Source organism: Quercus robur, chromosome 9 (genome assembly GCF_932294415.1).
Source record: "Quercus robur chromosome 9, dhQueRobu3.1, whole genome shotgun sequence".
In the NCBI taxonomy this organism is placed as follows: domain Eukaryota; kingdom Viridiplantae; phylum Streptophyta; class Magnoliopsida; order Fagales; family Fagaceae; genus Quercus; species Quercus robur.
In genome coordinates, this window is record NC_065542.1 from 40,967,555 (window position 1) to 40,985,532 (window position 17,978).

At 40.8% G+C, this 17,978-nt stretch overlaps 1 protein-coding gene across 1 annotated transcript; it reads left to right on the forward strand.

The window, feature by feature from the left end:
• The first annotated feature begins 2,557 nt into the window (after positions 1–2,557).
• LOC126701042 (uncharacterized) lies at positions 2,558–7,030 on the forward strand. Its single transcript, XM_050399188.1, has 3 exons — positions 2,558–3,228; positions 3,274–6,301; positions 6,566–7,030. Exons 1-3 carry the CDS (start codon positions 2,558–2,560, stop codon positions 7,028–7,030), a joined length of 4,164 nt encoding a protein of 1,387 aa, XP_050255145.1.
• The last annotated feature ends 10,948 nt before the right edge of the window (positions 7,031–17,978 follow it).

The following is a 17,978-nucleotide window of genomic DNA, read 5'->3' on the forward strand; positions in this document are numbered from 1 at the left end:
GTAAAATTAAATTCTAATTGAAATTCAAATTTTACATTGAACTAACCAACTTGGTTCAAAATTTTAAAATTTTTGATTGGATGAGACACGTGGTGTAAAATTAGACTCTAATTGAATTCCAATTTAAAATCTAATTGAATTTTTTCTCAGCTTTACTTATTAATATATATATATATATATATAACTTATAAACTTGAATTGTTTATAGTTCTACAAAAAAAAGGCTCATAAATATAAAATCATTCAAAAATTATGTGTTTAATTTTTTTATTTTTTATTTTTTATGGTTTACTTATATTAGACTCTTGATTTTTTACACTAAATTAACTCATTTAGTATAAAAATTAAAAAACTTAGATTAGATAGGACACATATTGCAAAATTAAACTTTAATTGAAATCTAATTTTGACATTGAATTAACTCACTTAACACAAAAATTTAAAAATTTAGATTAAATAAGACATGTGGCGCAAAATTAGAACTCTAATTTGGAATTCTAATTTAAGTTTCTTTCAGATTTATCTATTATTATATATATAGATATGTAAAAGATTATATGATTGAATATTCATAAAAACCAAAAAAAAAAAAAAAAAAAACTGTATAGGTGGGGTCTATATTAAAGGCAAGTTAATCTAGCATATTGCAATAGTACAATGTACACACGAATGAGTTTGTCTCATATTCTAAATTTCTAATAGCCCCCTCAAACACAGAAAAATTTAGAGAGATCAACTTGAGTTTGAGTACAAGATGTCAAGATCTCGAAAATACCTTAGGGAATGTGACTTTAAGAAAATGTGTGCGAGATGAGATTGTTGATACTGTATTTTCTCCACCCTTGCTTTACATGCAAAAATCTTAGTTTAATTTCAAAAATTCCATAAATCACATTCTCAACAGTAGAATTATGGGAATGCCATAAATAATTTAATTTGGCTCACTCGAATGTTGAAATAATTAATTTTGTGAACCAAAAGTTGAAATGACCAAAATGCCCTTTGTTTTCCAAACTTTAATTGAGTTGACCAATGTTCAAATGAATTCAAGATTTCACTTGACCACCAAATTCTATCATTTTACACCAAAGTCCATATTTTCAAACATTTTTTTTAAGTTTGACCACAGTTAGGTCAACCCATATTTGACCATAATTTGACCAAAATTCTAACCATTTGATTGGAAATTTGGAATGAATTCATGCTAATATTTAAAGAAATTAAATTTCTTTTAAAATATTGACTTCTCACGGATCCAGATCATAGCTAAAACGAGTAAGATACCATGAAAGTATCAAAATGTTACCCAACACTTAGAAATTTTTACCAAGTATTAATCATTGATGATGCGCCCGACCAAAATGGTAATCGTCCATACAAGGCAAGATAGGGATGATCTTGATAAAATCGTCCAGAGAGAGAAGGTCGTCGCTCAAACATCCGAACACTCGTTCCCACTCTTCGCGGAACGGTTACAAGACATTAATCAACCTTCAGACTGTTGGGAATGGCAGCTCATCATTAACACCCAGCAAAGACGTTACTAGGCTAGATTAAAGCCTCCATCAAGACTCCACCAACGGCTAGAAGAAAGGACCTGCAAGCACACATATAAAAAAGCTAAACCCCGAAAGGGGCAGGGTAAGAAAACACTCTAGCAAATTACTCCCATTGTTCTCCTTTGTCAATCTTTCTAACTTTGGCATCGGAGACCCTTTTGCAGGCACAACGCCGGCGAACTACTTCCTTTCGTTCGTCCACGGGTTGCAGAAGATTGATCTGGCGAGGAACAGCTTCATCTGGACGATCATAATCAACTGACGATCAAATCATCATCAGTTTGGCGCCGTCTGTGGGAAACGACGATTCAAAACGTAATCTGTCCCCAGTCCAAATGGAATCCAGTACAAACCCAGATCCTGCTGCGCTGGCCTTACAAATCCAGTCGCTGTCAGCAACCGTGGAAGAACTCACAAGACAGAACCAAGAAATGAAACAACGACTACTACAGGAAAGCAATCGTGCAGATAGGGGAGACGATGAAGACAGCAACAGAAGGTGGACAAGTACTCCGGAGGAAGCAAGTTCGGACCTATTGAGAGAAATGAGGAAAGAGATGGACGAACTAAGAAACGCCATAAAAGGAAAGACGGACCAAAGTTTGGAGAGAATCGTCCGGAAGACGGATTCGCCCTTTACCATAGCTGTCCAGGAGTGCCCTGTACCCTCCAAATTCCGTCTACCACAGCTAGAACCTTTCGACGGGCTGAAAGACCCCTTGGATCACCTGAATACCTTCAGGACGACCTTAGGCCTCCAACAGCCGCCTGACGAGATCTTCTGTCGCTCATTCCCTACGATCCTCAAAGGAGCAGCCAGGGAATGGTTCAACAAGTTGCCAACATCGTCCATCGACAATTTCGAATAGTTGAGCAACTCCTTTGTCCGTCACTTCGTGGGGGGGCAGCGACCAAAGAGAACTGCCGACCACTTACTTACCATCAAACAAGGAGAGAAGGAACCACTGAGGTCCTACGTGACACGCTTCACCCGAGGAATGTTGGAAATAGATGAGACAGATGACAAGGTACATCTCACAACCTTCAAGGCAGGATTGAAGTCCAGGGATTTTGTAGCATTCTTGGCAAAGAACCCCCCTAAGACGATGGCCGAGGCACTGTTAAAGGGTCAGAAGTACATGACCGCGGAGGAAGCTCTGGCAGCTATTGATGGAGCAAATAAGAGTAGGGAAAAGAAGAAGGAAAAGGAGGACGATCGAAGAGGGCTAAAACGAGAACGGACTGACAGGAGGAATGACGATGGGAATCGAAGGAGAGATGATAAAAACCCTCGTCCATCAAAGTTCACCCCGCTGGTGATGCCCGTAGATCAAATTCTAACAGAAATAAGGGACGAACCATCCCTAAAGTGGCCAAAACCACTCCATTCAGCACCTGGATTACGTGATAAGAGGAAATACTGCCGTTTCCATAAAGATCATGGGCACCACACGGAAGACTGCAGGGACCTAAAAGAGCAGATTGAAGAGCTCATCCGTAATGGGAAGCTACAACAGTATGTAAAAAGGGGGGATTTCGGCAGGTACGGACAGAAAAGCCAGCCAGTGAATGCACGAAGAGATGAAGATCGCCCCCAACCTCGTCCACAGAATGCGCTAGGGGAAATAAAAACCATCGCCGGGGGACCAACCGTCAGAGGATCATTCAGGTCTCTCAGGAAGTCATACTAAAGACAGGTAAACAGCGTCCACAGTGTACCACCGTCAAAGCAAAGACGCACCAGTGAAGACTTGCATTTCTCTGAGGAGGATGCCAGAAGTGTGAAGCAGCCCCATGATGATCCGCTCGTCATTATGATCATGATCGAGGGGTTCAACACGCGAAGAGTCCTGGTCGACAGCGGAAGTTCAGCAGATATAATCTATCTTCCTGCTTTCCAACAACTAAAGCTGGACCCAAAAAGACTTCGTCCTTTTGAGTCTCCCCTAGTCAGCTTCAGCGGAGACAAAGTGTACCCCAGAGGAATCACGACGTTAACAGTAACAGCCGGGTCATACCCCCTTCAGGTAACCAACCAGCACAATTTTCTAATAGTAGACTCACCCTCGTCCTACAATGTGATCATTGGCAGACCAATGCTTAATCGTTGGAAGGCTGCTATCTCCATCTACTGCTTAAAGGTGAAGTTCCCAACAGAACATGGAATCGGGGAGATTAAGGGTGATCAGGTGCTGGCCAGGGAATGCTACCATGCCGTCCTGGCCTCAAAGGAAAACCATACGTGGACAATTGAGGAGAAGACACCAGAGATTATGGAGAAACTTGAAACGGTAGATCTGGCTGAAGGGAACCCTCCAAGGACGACCCAAATAGGGACGAGCATGAGCCAAAAGACGAAAGACGAAATCGTCAGCTTTCTGAAGAGCAACCTCGACATTTTCGCCTGGAGCCACAAGGATATGCCAGGAATCCCAGCAAGCCTCATCCAGCATCATCTGAATGTTGATCCCGAAAAGAAACCTGTCCAGCAGAAAAGGAGAGTCTTTGCTCCCGAGCGAAATAAGGCAGTGATGGACGAGGTAAATAAGTTGCTTGCAGCAAGATTTATCCGAGAAGTTCACTATCCAGAATGGTTGGCCAACGTAGTCATGGTAAAAAAGTCAAATGGGAAGTGGAGGATGTGTGTCAACTTCACAGACCTGAACCAAGCATGCCCAAAAGATAGCTTCCCGCTGCCCAGAATCGACCAGCTAGTAGACTCCACAGCAGGACACAAACTTCTCACATTTATGGACGCGTTTTCAGGATATAACCAGTTACAAATGGCCGAAGAAGACCAAGAAAAGACCGCCTTTATCACCAGCCAGAGACTTTACTGCTATCGAGTCATGCCTTTTGGGCTCAAAAATGCAGGGGCCACCTATCAAAGATTGGTAAACCAGATGTTCGAGAAGCAAATCGGGAGAAATGTGGAGGTTTACGTTGACGATATGCTCGTCAAGAGCAAGGAAGAAGAAAACCATCTGGACGACCTCAGAGAGATGTTCAATACTCTCAAACGGTATAGCATGAAACTAAACCCGTCCAAATGTGTCTTTGGGGTTTCCTCGGGAAAGTTTCTCGGGTTTGTAGTGTCGCAGAGAGGGATTGAAGCAAATCCCGAAAAGGTCAGGGCCATCCTGGAAATGTCTTCACCCAGGACGGTCAAAGAAGTGCAGTCCCTAACAGGGAGAATTGCGGCCCTCAACCGGTTCGTCTCGAAGGCAACGAACAAATGCCTTCCATTCTTCAAGACTTTGAAGAAAGCGTTTTCATGGACAGAGGAATGCGAAGCGGCCTTCCAAGAGCTAAAAAGTTATCTTAGCAACCCGCCCCTCCTGAGCCCATCCAAAGAAGGTGAAGAGCTATTCCTGTACTTAGCCATCTCAATCACGGCTGTCAGCGCGGCATTGATTAGAGAAGATGGTGGTTTACAACTTCCTGTGTATTACGTTAGCCAGGCCTTCCAGGGCGCCGAGGCAAGGTACCCACGTATGGAGAAGATCACCTTCGCCCTGATTATGGCCTCAAGGAAACTCCGTCCATATTTTCAAGCCAATCCCATCGTCGTGATGATGGATCAGCCCATTAAAAAGGCAATGAACAAACCCGAAGCAGCAGGAAAAATGGTGCAGTGGGCAGTCGAGCTCAGCCAGTTCGACATAAAATATCGTCCAAGGGTGGCGATAAAAGCGCAAGCACTGGCAGATTTTATAGCAGAGTTCACCGTCCCTGAAAACGTAGAGAACATCTGGACGGTTAATACTGACGGATCGTCCACTCAACACGGAGGCGGAGCTGGCATCGTCCTCACTTCTCCCGAAAAGAATGTCATCAAGTATGGAGTCCAACTTAAGTTCCCGGTGACCAACAATGAAGCAGAATATGAGGCACTACTGGCAGGATTAAGAGTAGCTCGAGCACTAGGAGCTGAGAATGTTGTGCTCAGGAGCGATTCCCAACTCGTCATTGGACAAGTAAGGGGGGAGTACGAGGCAAAGGAGGCAAGGATGCAGAAATACCTCAAGCTGACAAACCAGTTGATCAGTTCCTTCAATTACGCAGAGTTCGTCCAGATCCCCAGAGATCAGAACACAGAAGCTAATGAGGTGGCCCGAAGTGCCTCAACGGACAGCGGAGGTAAGAGGTCCGATTGGAAGATGGAAGAACAGAACCATCCCAGCATACTGGAACTTCAGATTTCCTCCGTCCACACAGACCATGGATGGACGAGCCCGATAGTCACATTCCTTCAAGAAGGACGACTACCGGACGATCCAGAGGAAGCTAAAAAGGTCAGGAGACGAGCAGCCAGATTTACGATACTTAATGATGAACTCTACAAAAGAGGCTACTCCCAACCGTATTTGAGATGTGTTGAAAAGGAGGAAGCCAGGTACATCCTTGAAGAAGTGCATGGTGGGATCTGCGGAGATCACACGGGGGCAAAATCCCTCGCCAGAAATATCCTGAGAGCTGGCTACTTTTGGCCAACAATGCAACAAGACGCAGCTGACTTTGTGAGGACGTGTGACAGCTGCCAAAGATATGGGAATGTTCAAAGAATCCCCGGGGAGAAGATGACCACAATATCATCTCCCTGGCCATTCGCACAATGGGGGATCGACATCATGGGTCCCTTACCTCAGGGAAAGAGACAGGTGAAGTTTCTGCTCGTCGCCATCGACTACTTCACAAAATGGGTGGAGGCAGAAGCTCTGGCAACAATCACCGAAGCAAAGGTACAAAATTTTGTTTGGAAAAATATTGTTTGCAGGTTTGGTATACCAAGGACGATCATATCAGACAACGGTCGTCAATTTGACAGCCAAAGCTTCAGGTCATTTTGCTCGAGCTTAGGCATCAAAAATAAGTATTCATCACCAGGGCATCCCCAGGCCAATGGACAGACGGAAGTAACCAACCGGACCCTGCTGAAGATCATCAAGTCCCGGTTGGTGGGGGCAAAAGGAATGTGGCTTGAAGAACTGCCAAGCGCCCTATAGGCATACAGGACGACAGCGTGGACACCAACTGGAGAAACACCGTTCAGTCTGACATATGGCACAGAAGCAGTCATACCAGTCGAAGTTGGTCTCACAAGCTTGAGGAGGGAATTTTTTGACGAACAAACTAATGAGAACCAATTGAAGGAAAACTTAGACAGCCTGGACGAGATCAGAGATCAGGCAGCTGAGAAAATGGCAAAGTACCAGCAAAAGATAGCAGAATACTATAATCAAAGAGTGAAGCTAAGAAGATTCAACATTGGTGGCCTCATCCTTAGAAAAGTCACCCCTACCACAAAGGACCCAGCACATGGTAAGTTGGGACCGTCCTGGGAAGGACCCTACAGAGTCGTCCATTATTCGCGTCAGGGCAGCTACCACCTGGAGGATTCAGAAGGGAAAAGACTACCTCGTCCATGGAACGTTGAGCATCTAAAGAGGTATTACGAAAAGGAACCATAAACTTCATTGTAAAACCAATTTGATACTTCTATCTTATGTAAGCAATTGTTCGAGTTATAAGTATTATCCAGCATCCCTTGAATGTTATTGAGCAAATCATTCACCACTGTTTCCAAAGATAAGCACAGGCGATCGTCCCCTAAAAGGCTTAATGACGATAAAATTCCTTAAATGGATGTACATCGTCCCTAAAAAGCTTAATGACGATAAAATTCCTTAAATGGATGTACATCGTCCCTAAAAAGCTTAATGACGATAAAATTCCTTAACTGGATGTACATCGTCCCTAAAAAGCTTAATGACGATAAAATTCCTTAAAGGGATGTACATCGTCCCTAAAAAGCTTAATGACAATAAAATTCCTTAAATGGATGTACATCGTCCCTAAAAAGCTTAATGACGATAAAATTCCTTAACTGGATGTACATCATCCCTAAAAAGCTTAATGACGATAAAATTCCTTAAAGGGATGTACATCGTCCCTAAAAAGCTTAATGACGATAAAATTCCTTAAATGGAGGTGCATCGTCCCTAAAAAGCTTAGTGACGATAAAATCCCTTAGTGGATGTACATCGTCCCTAAAAAAGCTTAATGGCGATAAAAATCATAAACTCCCATTACGTCGTCTCTGAAAAAGATTAATGACGGCAAAATTCTTTGAACGAATTACATCGAAACATCACGACGACAAAAGTTCCTTAAGAAATGCACGTCGCCTCTAAAGCTAAATTTCCTTGATGTCCATGCGCATCACACAACATGATATCGTCTGTACAGAAGGGCAAAAACCCTTCAAGTTGATCAACATAATCTCGTCCATACAAGACGACCAAAAAGTCAGGTTATAGGAAACACTTCCAAAATCAAAAGAGCAAACCCAAACACAGACATTTATAAAATCAAACATAAAGTTAAATTTGTTCTAGAAACAAAAATAGGGGGCCCCAAAAACAGGAGGGGCATCCAAACAATAGTTGTTCTGGACTTGGTGCATAAAAATAAAAAAAAATAAAAAAAGAAGAAGAGAAATTTTCTTAAAAGCAAATTAAGCTGGAGGGGCAGTATCATCGTCCTGGTTGGCCTGAGGTGGTTCAACACCAGTAAACGCTCCTGCTTGAGCCGCCTCGTCCTCCTCAATCTCCTTATCAATGGCTTCAAAGTCTAGATCATCAAGGCTTACGGCAGGACCATGCTTGACCAAATACCTTCACAGCAGCTCGAACCCTTTAAAGTACCACTGGAAGAGAATGGTGTTGTATTCTTCAGTGGATTGGAAAGCAGTGACGGCCTTGGCCACTGCAACTTTCATCTTCTGAGCAGCTGCCGCTAGCAGTTCGTCCTTCTGCTTCACGGATTGTCTCTCAACGTCCAGCTGCTCCGTCAGCACACGGACTTGCTCCTTGGAAACGTTAAGAGAGTCCATAGTCGTGATCAAATCCTTCCGCAAACCAGAAGTCTCGGCCTCCAAAGCTTCTACCTTCGAGTTGGCCACGACGGCCTTCTCCTCATTCGCGAGATATTGAGTGGTGATGTGCATGGTCTCCCCCAACACCTATGGACGAATACAGAGTTAATAAAAATTAGCTCAATGAAAAACAACAAAAATGGTCAGGCAGGTAAAAACGAGGAAAAGGACAGGGTATATGATGATTCACCTGCACAAGTTTATGAACGTGGCGGCTCACCATCTCGTGTGAAGGAATGCTCGTGACTTCCCTCATCTCACCAGGGGTAAAAAGCTCGGTGGCACGGTCCATGGCCGTCCTTGCGTCTGACCAAACGCTGGCATCGACCTTCCCTTTCCCCTTGTTAGCAGCCTTCTGCTTCTTCGAAGGACGAGTGACCTCCTCAATTGAAATACCAGGAGAGGCAGCTAGACCCTCCTCCAGATCAAGGGTAGGTGTGGACGACCCTCTCTCCACTACCTCTTTCTCCTTCTCCCTATCTGTGATCCTCAGCCTCTTCTGGCCTATGCTGGAAAGGGGCTCATTCTTTTTGCCCTTGATTTTATCATACATCTCCTTGTTGAATTTCGACGTCATTTCTACCCAAATGATATCAAGGATGAATAAAAGAGGTGTAAGGACGAATAAAAAAGACGTAAGGACGAATAAAAAGAATGCAGATAAACACGAAGAAAAAGCGTGAAGTGCAACTTACGTTTTCTCTCTTCACGGTCAAGGGTACTGAGAACGTAAAGTGAAGGTTCTGGTCCAAGGCAGTGACGAGCCAAGGTTTGCAGATCAATCAGCTCACCAAAATCTTCTATCGTCCTTGCGTATTCGAGAGCAGCCTGCACTCGCTTTGCAAACTTGGCCTCTAGCTCCGGACGGTCTTTCACTGCAAAGGATGACGTCAAGACACAGAAGCTAAAAATAAAAAAAAAATAAAAAAAAAAGGGCCAACAACATTGGGGAACACGCACCAATCAACGGGGTCTCCTATCGTCGTAGCAACCTAGGTACATTCCCCCACAGATCGTCAGGCAACGTTTCCCAACCGTCCCCAGATACAAAGAAGTATCTTGATTTCCAGTAGCGAAAGGACGACGGAAGGTCAGCTACCAGACGGGCCTTCCTAGTCCAAGGGACGAACTCGTAGTACCTAAATTCTCTGGACTCTTTCAGACGATATAAGTAGGCAAACTCATTAACTGAGATCATATCCCCGTCAGCAATGGTCGTCCAGATCACCATGCAACTAATCACTATTCTCCAGGAGTTAGGCATAAGTTGCCCCGGTGCAAGGTTAAAATGGTAAAGAAGCTCCATTATGAATGGATGGACGGGGAATCGGAGGCCACACGAAAAAGCAGCCTCATAAAAGCAAACTTCTCCTTGGGCAAAGGCACAAGCCTTTTCGCCCTTCCTGGGTAGACGAGCCTTAGTTCCCTCTGGAAATTGGAATCTGTCCTTAAATTTACTAAAAACCTCAACTTTTAAGGAGCAATTTTCCTTCAGGGCATGAAATCGACGGGCCGTCGCCGGAACAGGGGAATGGGAGGACGAAGGAGCACGGGAAGGAGTGGTGGTTATAGCAACGATCCCGGCCTCTTCCTCGACCACATTTGAGGACGAACCCCTTTCTAAATCACCTAACCCTTCTTCTAAACCCATATTTTCCTCTCTTAGTTGCCCTCTAATAGACCGGAACCAAGCTTGAGACTCCAACAGAAAGGGGTATAAAACACCCAACGCCGAACCTAGCCCAGATTCCCTATTAACAAATTCCTCCACTACTGGGTACGAACCGGCGAGGGAAGGCGCACCCAATAGGTCACCAGAAAACTCTACCAAGGAACCTAGGCGGGCAAGGAGAAAGGCTACGGAAGGGAAGCTACGCCTAACTTCGAAAGTGTCCACCATTAAAGAAAAAAAAAAAGAAAAAAAAAAACTAACTCCACCACTCAGTGAGAAGAGAAACCAGTATAGAAAGGGAAAAGAATTTAAGTGACACAAATGCAAGGAAAAACTGAAAAGGAAAGAAAAGCGTAAATGGGGTGGGCGTACCTGGAAGTTAGGAAGAAAACTGAGGAGTTGAGGAGCAAAATACGCGTAGGAAAGATCAACTGCACAGACAATGGAGGAATGGAAAAAGGAAAAGCCAAAAGAGATCAAAGGTTTCTGCCTTGGAAAGTGCGGGAAAACTGAAAAGACACTCACCGGAAACGAGGCACTCCTACCAGTAGAAATCAAACACGTGGCGCTAAGAGGAATCACAGCCGCCACTACGCAATCAATGCGGAGCAGAACTCCAAGCGCCATTACTGAAAAATAAATAAATCAAAAATAATGGTCATAACAATCTCTTCGTATTCCTATAATCGTCCAAATGATGGACGACCATGGAATAGGGGGGCAGCTGATGCGCCCAACCAAAATGGTAATCGTCCATACAAGGCAAGATAGGGACGATCTTGATAAAATCGTCCAGAGAGAGAAGGTCGTCGCTCAAACATCCGAACACTCGTTCCCACTCTTCGCGGAACGGTTACAAGACATTAATCAACCTTCAGACTGTTGGGAATGGCAGCTCATCATTAACACCCAGCAAAGACGTTACTAGGCTAGATTAAAGCCTCCATCAAGACTCCACCAACGGCTAGAAGAAAGGACCTGCAAGCACACATATAAAAAAGCTAAACCCCGAAAGGGGCAGGGTAAGAAAACACTCTAGCAAATTACTCCCATTGTTCTCCTTTGTCAATCTTTCTAACTTTGGCATCGGAGACCCTTTTGCAGGCACAACGCCGGCGAACTACTTCCTTTCGTTCGTCCACGGGTTGCAGAAGATTGATCTGGCGAGGAACAGCTTCATCTGGACGATCATAATCAACTGACGATCAAATCATCATCAATTGATGTTGTCATGATCAAATCTTGATCAAACGAAGTTCGATTGGAACAAGTAAGATGTCATCGAAAAGTATAGTAGAAACCTACATCTTGGTAGTTTCTATTCGAATCACAAATATTCCAAGTCAAGAGAATTCCTCAAATATGAAGAATGAGATTTTTGGAAAAAATGCAATCAAGTGGCTAATACCTTTTACAAGTAGGCCAACCAAATGTTATGTGGGCCAATCCGAGGTTGGGAGGCCGAGAACTAAGTCCGGGAAAGTTGATGGAAAGCTTGGGAAAATCCCACTCTATGCACAAAATTAGCCCGAGGTGCCTACTTTGAGCGCAAATTTGACACATGCCATGAAAATTAGACCATGATATCTTGTACTTTGGAGGAATTTTTCTCTAATGGCCTGCTTGGAAGTTTAAAGAGGGAGGAGAGTAGAGGGGAATGATTCCCCTCCACCTTGTTTGGATGTTTTTAAAATTAGTAAGGGGGGAAGGGAGTAATTAGCCCTTCCCCTTGTTTGGATGTTTTAAAATTAGGATGGAGAGGAGAAGAAATTATTAAAATAGACAAATTTACCCCTATTTGAAAATGGACTTGTAACATTGGTCTATGATTAATTTGTTAGAATATTTTTTTTTGATAATTTTTTTTATGTGACTTAAATAATCAACATTAGTCTATGATTAAATATTTTTTCTACTTTTTTATTATACTAAAAAAAAACCATCCTTAATTGATAATAATTAAAATAAGAAAAAAAATGTTTGGTTTGTTTGTTTATTGAAAAAATCAACAAAATATTGAATTTTGACTATTTCAATAATCACAGCCATCCCACCAGGTTGAATACTATGGCAAGGGCTCACAATGACATTGAAGCATAAGAGTTTTGGTTAATAAAAAAAATCTATTCTTTATTTTTAGAATCAATTGAATGATATCTCAAATAAGAAAAATCTGAAATAATAAGCTTTGAAATAACTTTTGACTGTACTATTTGGTCGGACCACACAACCAAGAATAAAATGCAATCATATCTTATATTCTTATGGAATAAATAAATTGTTATCCATTTATTCCAGTGTGTTTTCATAGTGTCTCAAACCATCACTCTTCCTTTTAGTATATACACAATACACAACATAAATAACTGAAAATCCGATAGTGCTAATGCTAATATAACTGCTATTAACGTAAGAAAAAGAGCACATTGGTGGGCTCTTAAAGCCTCACTGTAGAAGCCTAGAGGGCAAGAGCTTGCTGTGATGTGATCCTCCTCCTTCTTAGGCGCTCAGCAATAATGAAGGCAAGCTCAAGAGATTGTGAGCATTGGTAGTACATGTCTCCTTTTATTCTCTTGTCTATCCATCTAATAAAATTAGAGTTAGAGAGTCTAACAATGATAAGGGTTTGAATTTTCTAAGCAAGCATGGAATAATAGTTGCACTGAAAAATCAAGTTGAAACAACCCTACAAATGTTCCAAAGTTTAATGGGTCCCTAAACCACTTATTAATATGTAAATACGACACTAATTAAACTTTAACTATTTGCAATATCACCACATTATTTGATCTTTCAAGAAAAGATAAAAAGTTATCAAAACACTATCTATCAATAAGCACTACTCTTTTGGTCTCCTCCTCATCCAGAAGAAAAAAAAAAATTCAAACTCTTTTGAAAGCTAATCTATGGCATTTAGGTTAGGAGGGAGACAAGAAATGACACATTTGTAACTCTAGATAGCCACTCTTCCACCTTAAAAATTGACAAAAGTTAACAAACATATTAGGGATTCTTTAGTCATTTTACAAGAAGGGACTTCTATGTGAAATGAACACAACCAAAATTGGGAGTTGGGACCATAGTGCACCAGAACCTGGTGATAGAGATGGGACAAAAGTTCTAGATAGAGATAAACGGTTATCATAATTCTTGACCCATGCTGAGTGAGATCAAGACCACAACATCCATGGAGTAATATAAGAGATTAAAAATAATTATCACTCTAGGGTGTATTGTGCTACTGATTTTATAAGTGTTGCCCTCCCTGCCCAAGGGAGATTTTTGCTCTTCCAACCAGAAAGTCTATTTCCATCCTCTTATATATATATATATATATATATATATAACATTCACTCATGACTACATGGCAACAGCCCACAGGAAATCAACTACGCAGTAATATATTATAAATTCTAAACACAAAATGTTAAGAAATTGACAACCACAAGTTATTTACTATTTTTTTTTTTAATGACATAGGCAGACAACCACAAATTAAAGTCAGCAAGATATATTTCTAAAGTTCAACAATAGTACAATACAGCTGTATAACACAACACATAGTAAACAAAAGCTGTGAACTAAAAAGTCTAGCTTTAGTCTTTGCTCTTAACTCTTCACTCTTCAGCAGTAGCAGTACACTGCCGATCACAAATTAAACACACATAGTGAGAGAGATATACCAGTGATACAGTTAAGTATAGAAGCATGGAGTCGACTGACAACCATGGACTCTAGATGAGGCGACTGGCGGCGTGTTGAAGTGGGTGCACAGCACACACAGTAACTTAGATTTTCTCAGATTCAAGCTAAACCAGCATAAGGGTAAGCATAATAACATCATATAAACAACAAACAAACAAACAAAAATTCTCCTTTACTATTTTCTCAGCAACCAAACAACAGGGAAAAATGAAAGCAAACACGATTTCAAGCTAAAAGCTAATAGTTTTCTCAAAACCCAAATGCCAAAAACATAAATTAGATCCATTTTCCAGTTCAAACTTGAACATCAAAAGGCTGAGAGAGTACCATTTTGGTTGGGGCTTAGGAGGAGCCAAAACAGAAACCCATTCACAAAAAAAAAAAAAAAAAAAAAGAAGAAGAAATTACCCAAATTAGAAACCCATTCACAAAAAACAAGAAATTACCCAATAAAAATAAACAAGAAACACAGATTCATAGCCAAAATATACAAATTTATGCAAGTTCACAATCTAGACTCACTCAAGCACTTTATCAAATATGTTATGAACAATACTTTGAAACTTTAAAATTTAAGAAAAAAAGCCTTCAGATCAGAAACCCACCCACAAATAACATGTTATTACCCCAAAAAATCACAATTAATAAGAAATTACCCAATAAAATCACAATTTTAAGAACATACTTATTTGATTCAACTTAAGAAACCCATGAAACAGAAATTAAAACAGAGTTTTGCTAGGCGTGTGGGAGAAGAGTGAAAGATAGTCCAAGAGTGAAGAAGTTGTGAGAGAGAGAGAGAGCCAGCGTAAGCTGAGAGAGCTTGAGAGAAAATCGTGGGTTACAAAGCTGAGAGAGCTTGAGAGAAATTTTTGGCTGAGAGAGATTGTGGTTACAGTGTTTTTTTTTTTTTTTTTTTTTTTTTTTTTTTTTACGTTAAAATACCTTGTAATTTTTTTAATATAATAAGGGTAAATTAGGTAATTTACATATTTAATAATTTATGTTCTCTACTCCCCCTCCAAATCTCTCCAATTTGGGGGAATTAAAAATGAGGGGTTGGAGGTAGTTGAAACCCCTCCCCCTCCTCCCTTAAAAAACTTCCCAAGCAAGGTAATTGAACTACTCTCCTTTCCTCTATTCTACTCCCCCTCTTTTTTTAACATCCAAATAGGTCATAAATTCTAGTTCAAATGACATCACCAAAGCATCTCCAAATTGTCAGGATTCAATCCAACAAAATCAGAAGAAGTCACTTCTGCAAGCAGAAGGTTTTGAGCAATCAAATTCCAATGCGAACAACATTTTGATTCTTACACCAAGCTTTTGAAAGTAGGATGTGAAATCTTTCCAAGGACACCAAAATTTGTCAATTTGGAGGTCTAGAAGTCCTCCAAGCAAGTGTTCAAAGATGACACCTTGAAAATGGCAAAACAGTGAATTAAAATGGGTATGGGAACTAGGCACAGCCCTGGTATGCGGTGCAGCCATAATACTTGTCTGGTCCACAAGAAGGTTTTTTTTTTTTTTTGCACCTATAAATTGCAGCCCCCTCCATTCAGCGTAAGGATCCCGATTTCTGGCTCACTTAACCATTTTCCTCTCTCCCAAAGACCCAAAAACACCTCCTAAGTCCAAACTCTTTCAAGAAAATTGACTACAAAATAAAAAGGAAAAAAAAAAAAAAATTTTCTTTCAAGAAACAACAATCAAATCCCATATCCCTTTAAGCCTCTCTCACATGTTGGTATGCTCCTTTATATTCAAGTGAAATTGGCTTTTTTCTTGTGCTAAATTCTTTTTAATTCTTGTGTTTAATTGCTTGTTTCTTGTTTCCATATGTTATATCTTGCTTGTTTGGCTATGTTGCTTATTTATCATTACTTGGCTGTGGCCTGTGGGTAGGTTCTTCATGTTGGTTTCATAAAAATCTGTTTGGATTTTTTTTTTTTTTTTGGTCTCACACACACAGACATTTTTCTTTTTCTCGATTCAGAACATAAATTCAAACTCCATAAACTCTTATTGATTTAGGCGCTCTACAAAAACTTTTGTAGAGAAAACCCAAATCTTTTTGTCTCTCTCCTTAAACTTCCTTCTAAGCAAAAATTCCTCTTTTTTCTCTCTGGTTTCTCGCCCAATTTATGATTTGTTCCTTCTCCCCATAAGTATGGCCCTTGAGCTAAAACCTTCAAATTCTTTGTAACATTATCTATTTATAAGACTTCAATTCTTATTTTTTGTTGGATAAAAAATATATTACTTATTTGGCAATGAATAAACTTTCATTTCAGTCTAAAAAATACATTTTTTTCAGCACAAAAGCCCAAAATATAACCAAATATAATTTTTTAGTCTTCAACAAGAAAACCCAATTAGATTTCCAAGTCACAAAAGGAATATGTGGCAATTTTCCAACAAAGGTAACAAGCTCCTTTCCTTGAGATATTTGTGGTCTTCTCATTACTTTTCTAAACTAGAGAAGCTCCCTTCATTAGTTGACTTCACAGCTAGCTACTTCTAACTTTAGATGAATATAGATGCTAGATTGCCATAATGCAGTCAACCAGCCTATTTAGGCTGTTGAGTTCTATCCCGATCTTTCCATGCTGAAAAGGGAGTAAACTGGAGATGACGGATCAGATTAGATGGATGGACTGCTAGACAAATAGGCTAGTAGTGGACGGATCCTATGTGAACGGACGAAAGGGTGGACGGAAATAAAGGCCACGTGGCACTCAATTGATCATTATGTGGTCTCCAAAAAATTCTAAAGGGAAATGGCTTGCGCCTCACAATTAACCCTAGTCTATAGAGTCCTAATATGAGTGGAATTCTAACATAAGAAGGATTCTGGAATATACGCTCATTAATGGAGATCTTCCCTATAAGGAAAAGACTTGTGACGCAAGTCAAGGGAATTCGGTTCTACGCCACTATAAAAACCCAAAGACCCTTAGAAAACAAGTACGCATAATTTACCCTAACTCTGGAACTCTAGAGTTGTGAAAAGTTCTAACTTGACATTCGGAGGGTATTTGGCCGACACCACACCAGTGTTCTCTGTTAGGTCTTTTCTTTTTATTGTGCAGATATTGTTTTGAGCATGCAAGGACTGTGTGGCTCACTGGTGATTTTTTGGCATCATCACATGCTAACATATTTATTATTGCATTCCATGCCCTTCCACCAAAATTTGCACGTACAACATTAAACTTGACACAATTGTTTTAGTAACATAAAAATTATGAGTTCAAATTTGGTAAGTATGAGATTACACCTAATGATATCTCAATTAGTGGTGGCTTTACATGCAAATTAGGGCAGTTAGAAGACCACCCTAACTTGAAAAAAAAAAGTATATATATACACTTGCCAAAAAAAATTATATGCTAAACTAACCTATTGTGACCACCCTAATAAAAATTTTAAACACCTTGACTTACGAATTACAAAAATTTGGGTTCAACAAAAATAAGAGTAGTGCTGCTACATTCACAACATTTTCAAAATAATTTTATAACAAATCTAATGTAGTAAGCTGTTACTGATTCTAATTTTGGCCAAATACTAATATTATTTTTTTACCCACCAATAACAGTTTTTTGCATAAAATTTATTGTAAAAATATTGTGGACGTAGCATTACTTTAAAATTAATTCTGCTTCCAAACATAATTCTTAATCCCTTTTTTTTAGCTTAAATAATTGTGGTGGGTAAAGTCTGTCAGTTGATGTTGGGCCATAACTCATGTACCGAGCCCAGCCGCGATAAAGAAGAAAAGGCGTGGGCGTAGGATACCCCGTCCCAATAGTGATGGGCCGGGCCTACTAAGGGGGGTCCGAGGAGGAACACCTCCTCGGACTCACCAAGTAAGCATCCAATTTGCACCCCATACTTAGCGAAAGGTCGCCCAGTACACGGAAACAATGCGTAACACTCAGGAAGGAGGAAGGGACAATCACAACTGCCGCATTAAATGCCAGGGAACTACTTTTCCAGCCGCATTAATGTGGAAGGGACAGGAACGCAGAGTGACCTTGGCCACTGCAACTCACAGAAAGGAGGGAGAATGACTTATGGAACAGGCACTCGAGTGGAGGAT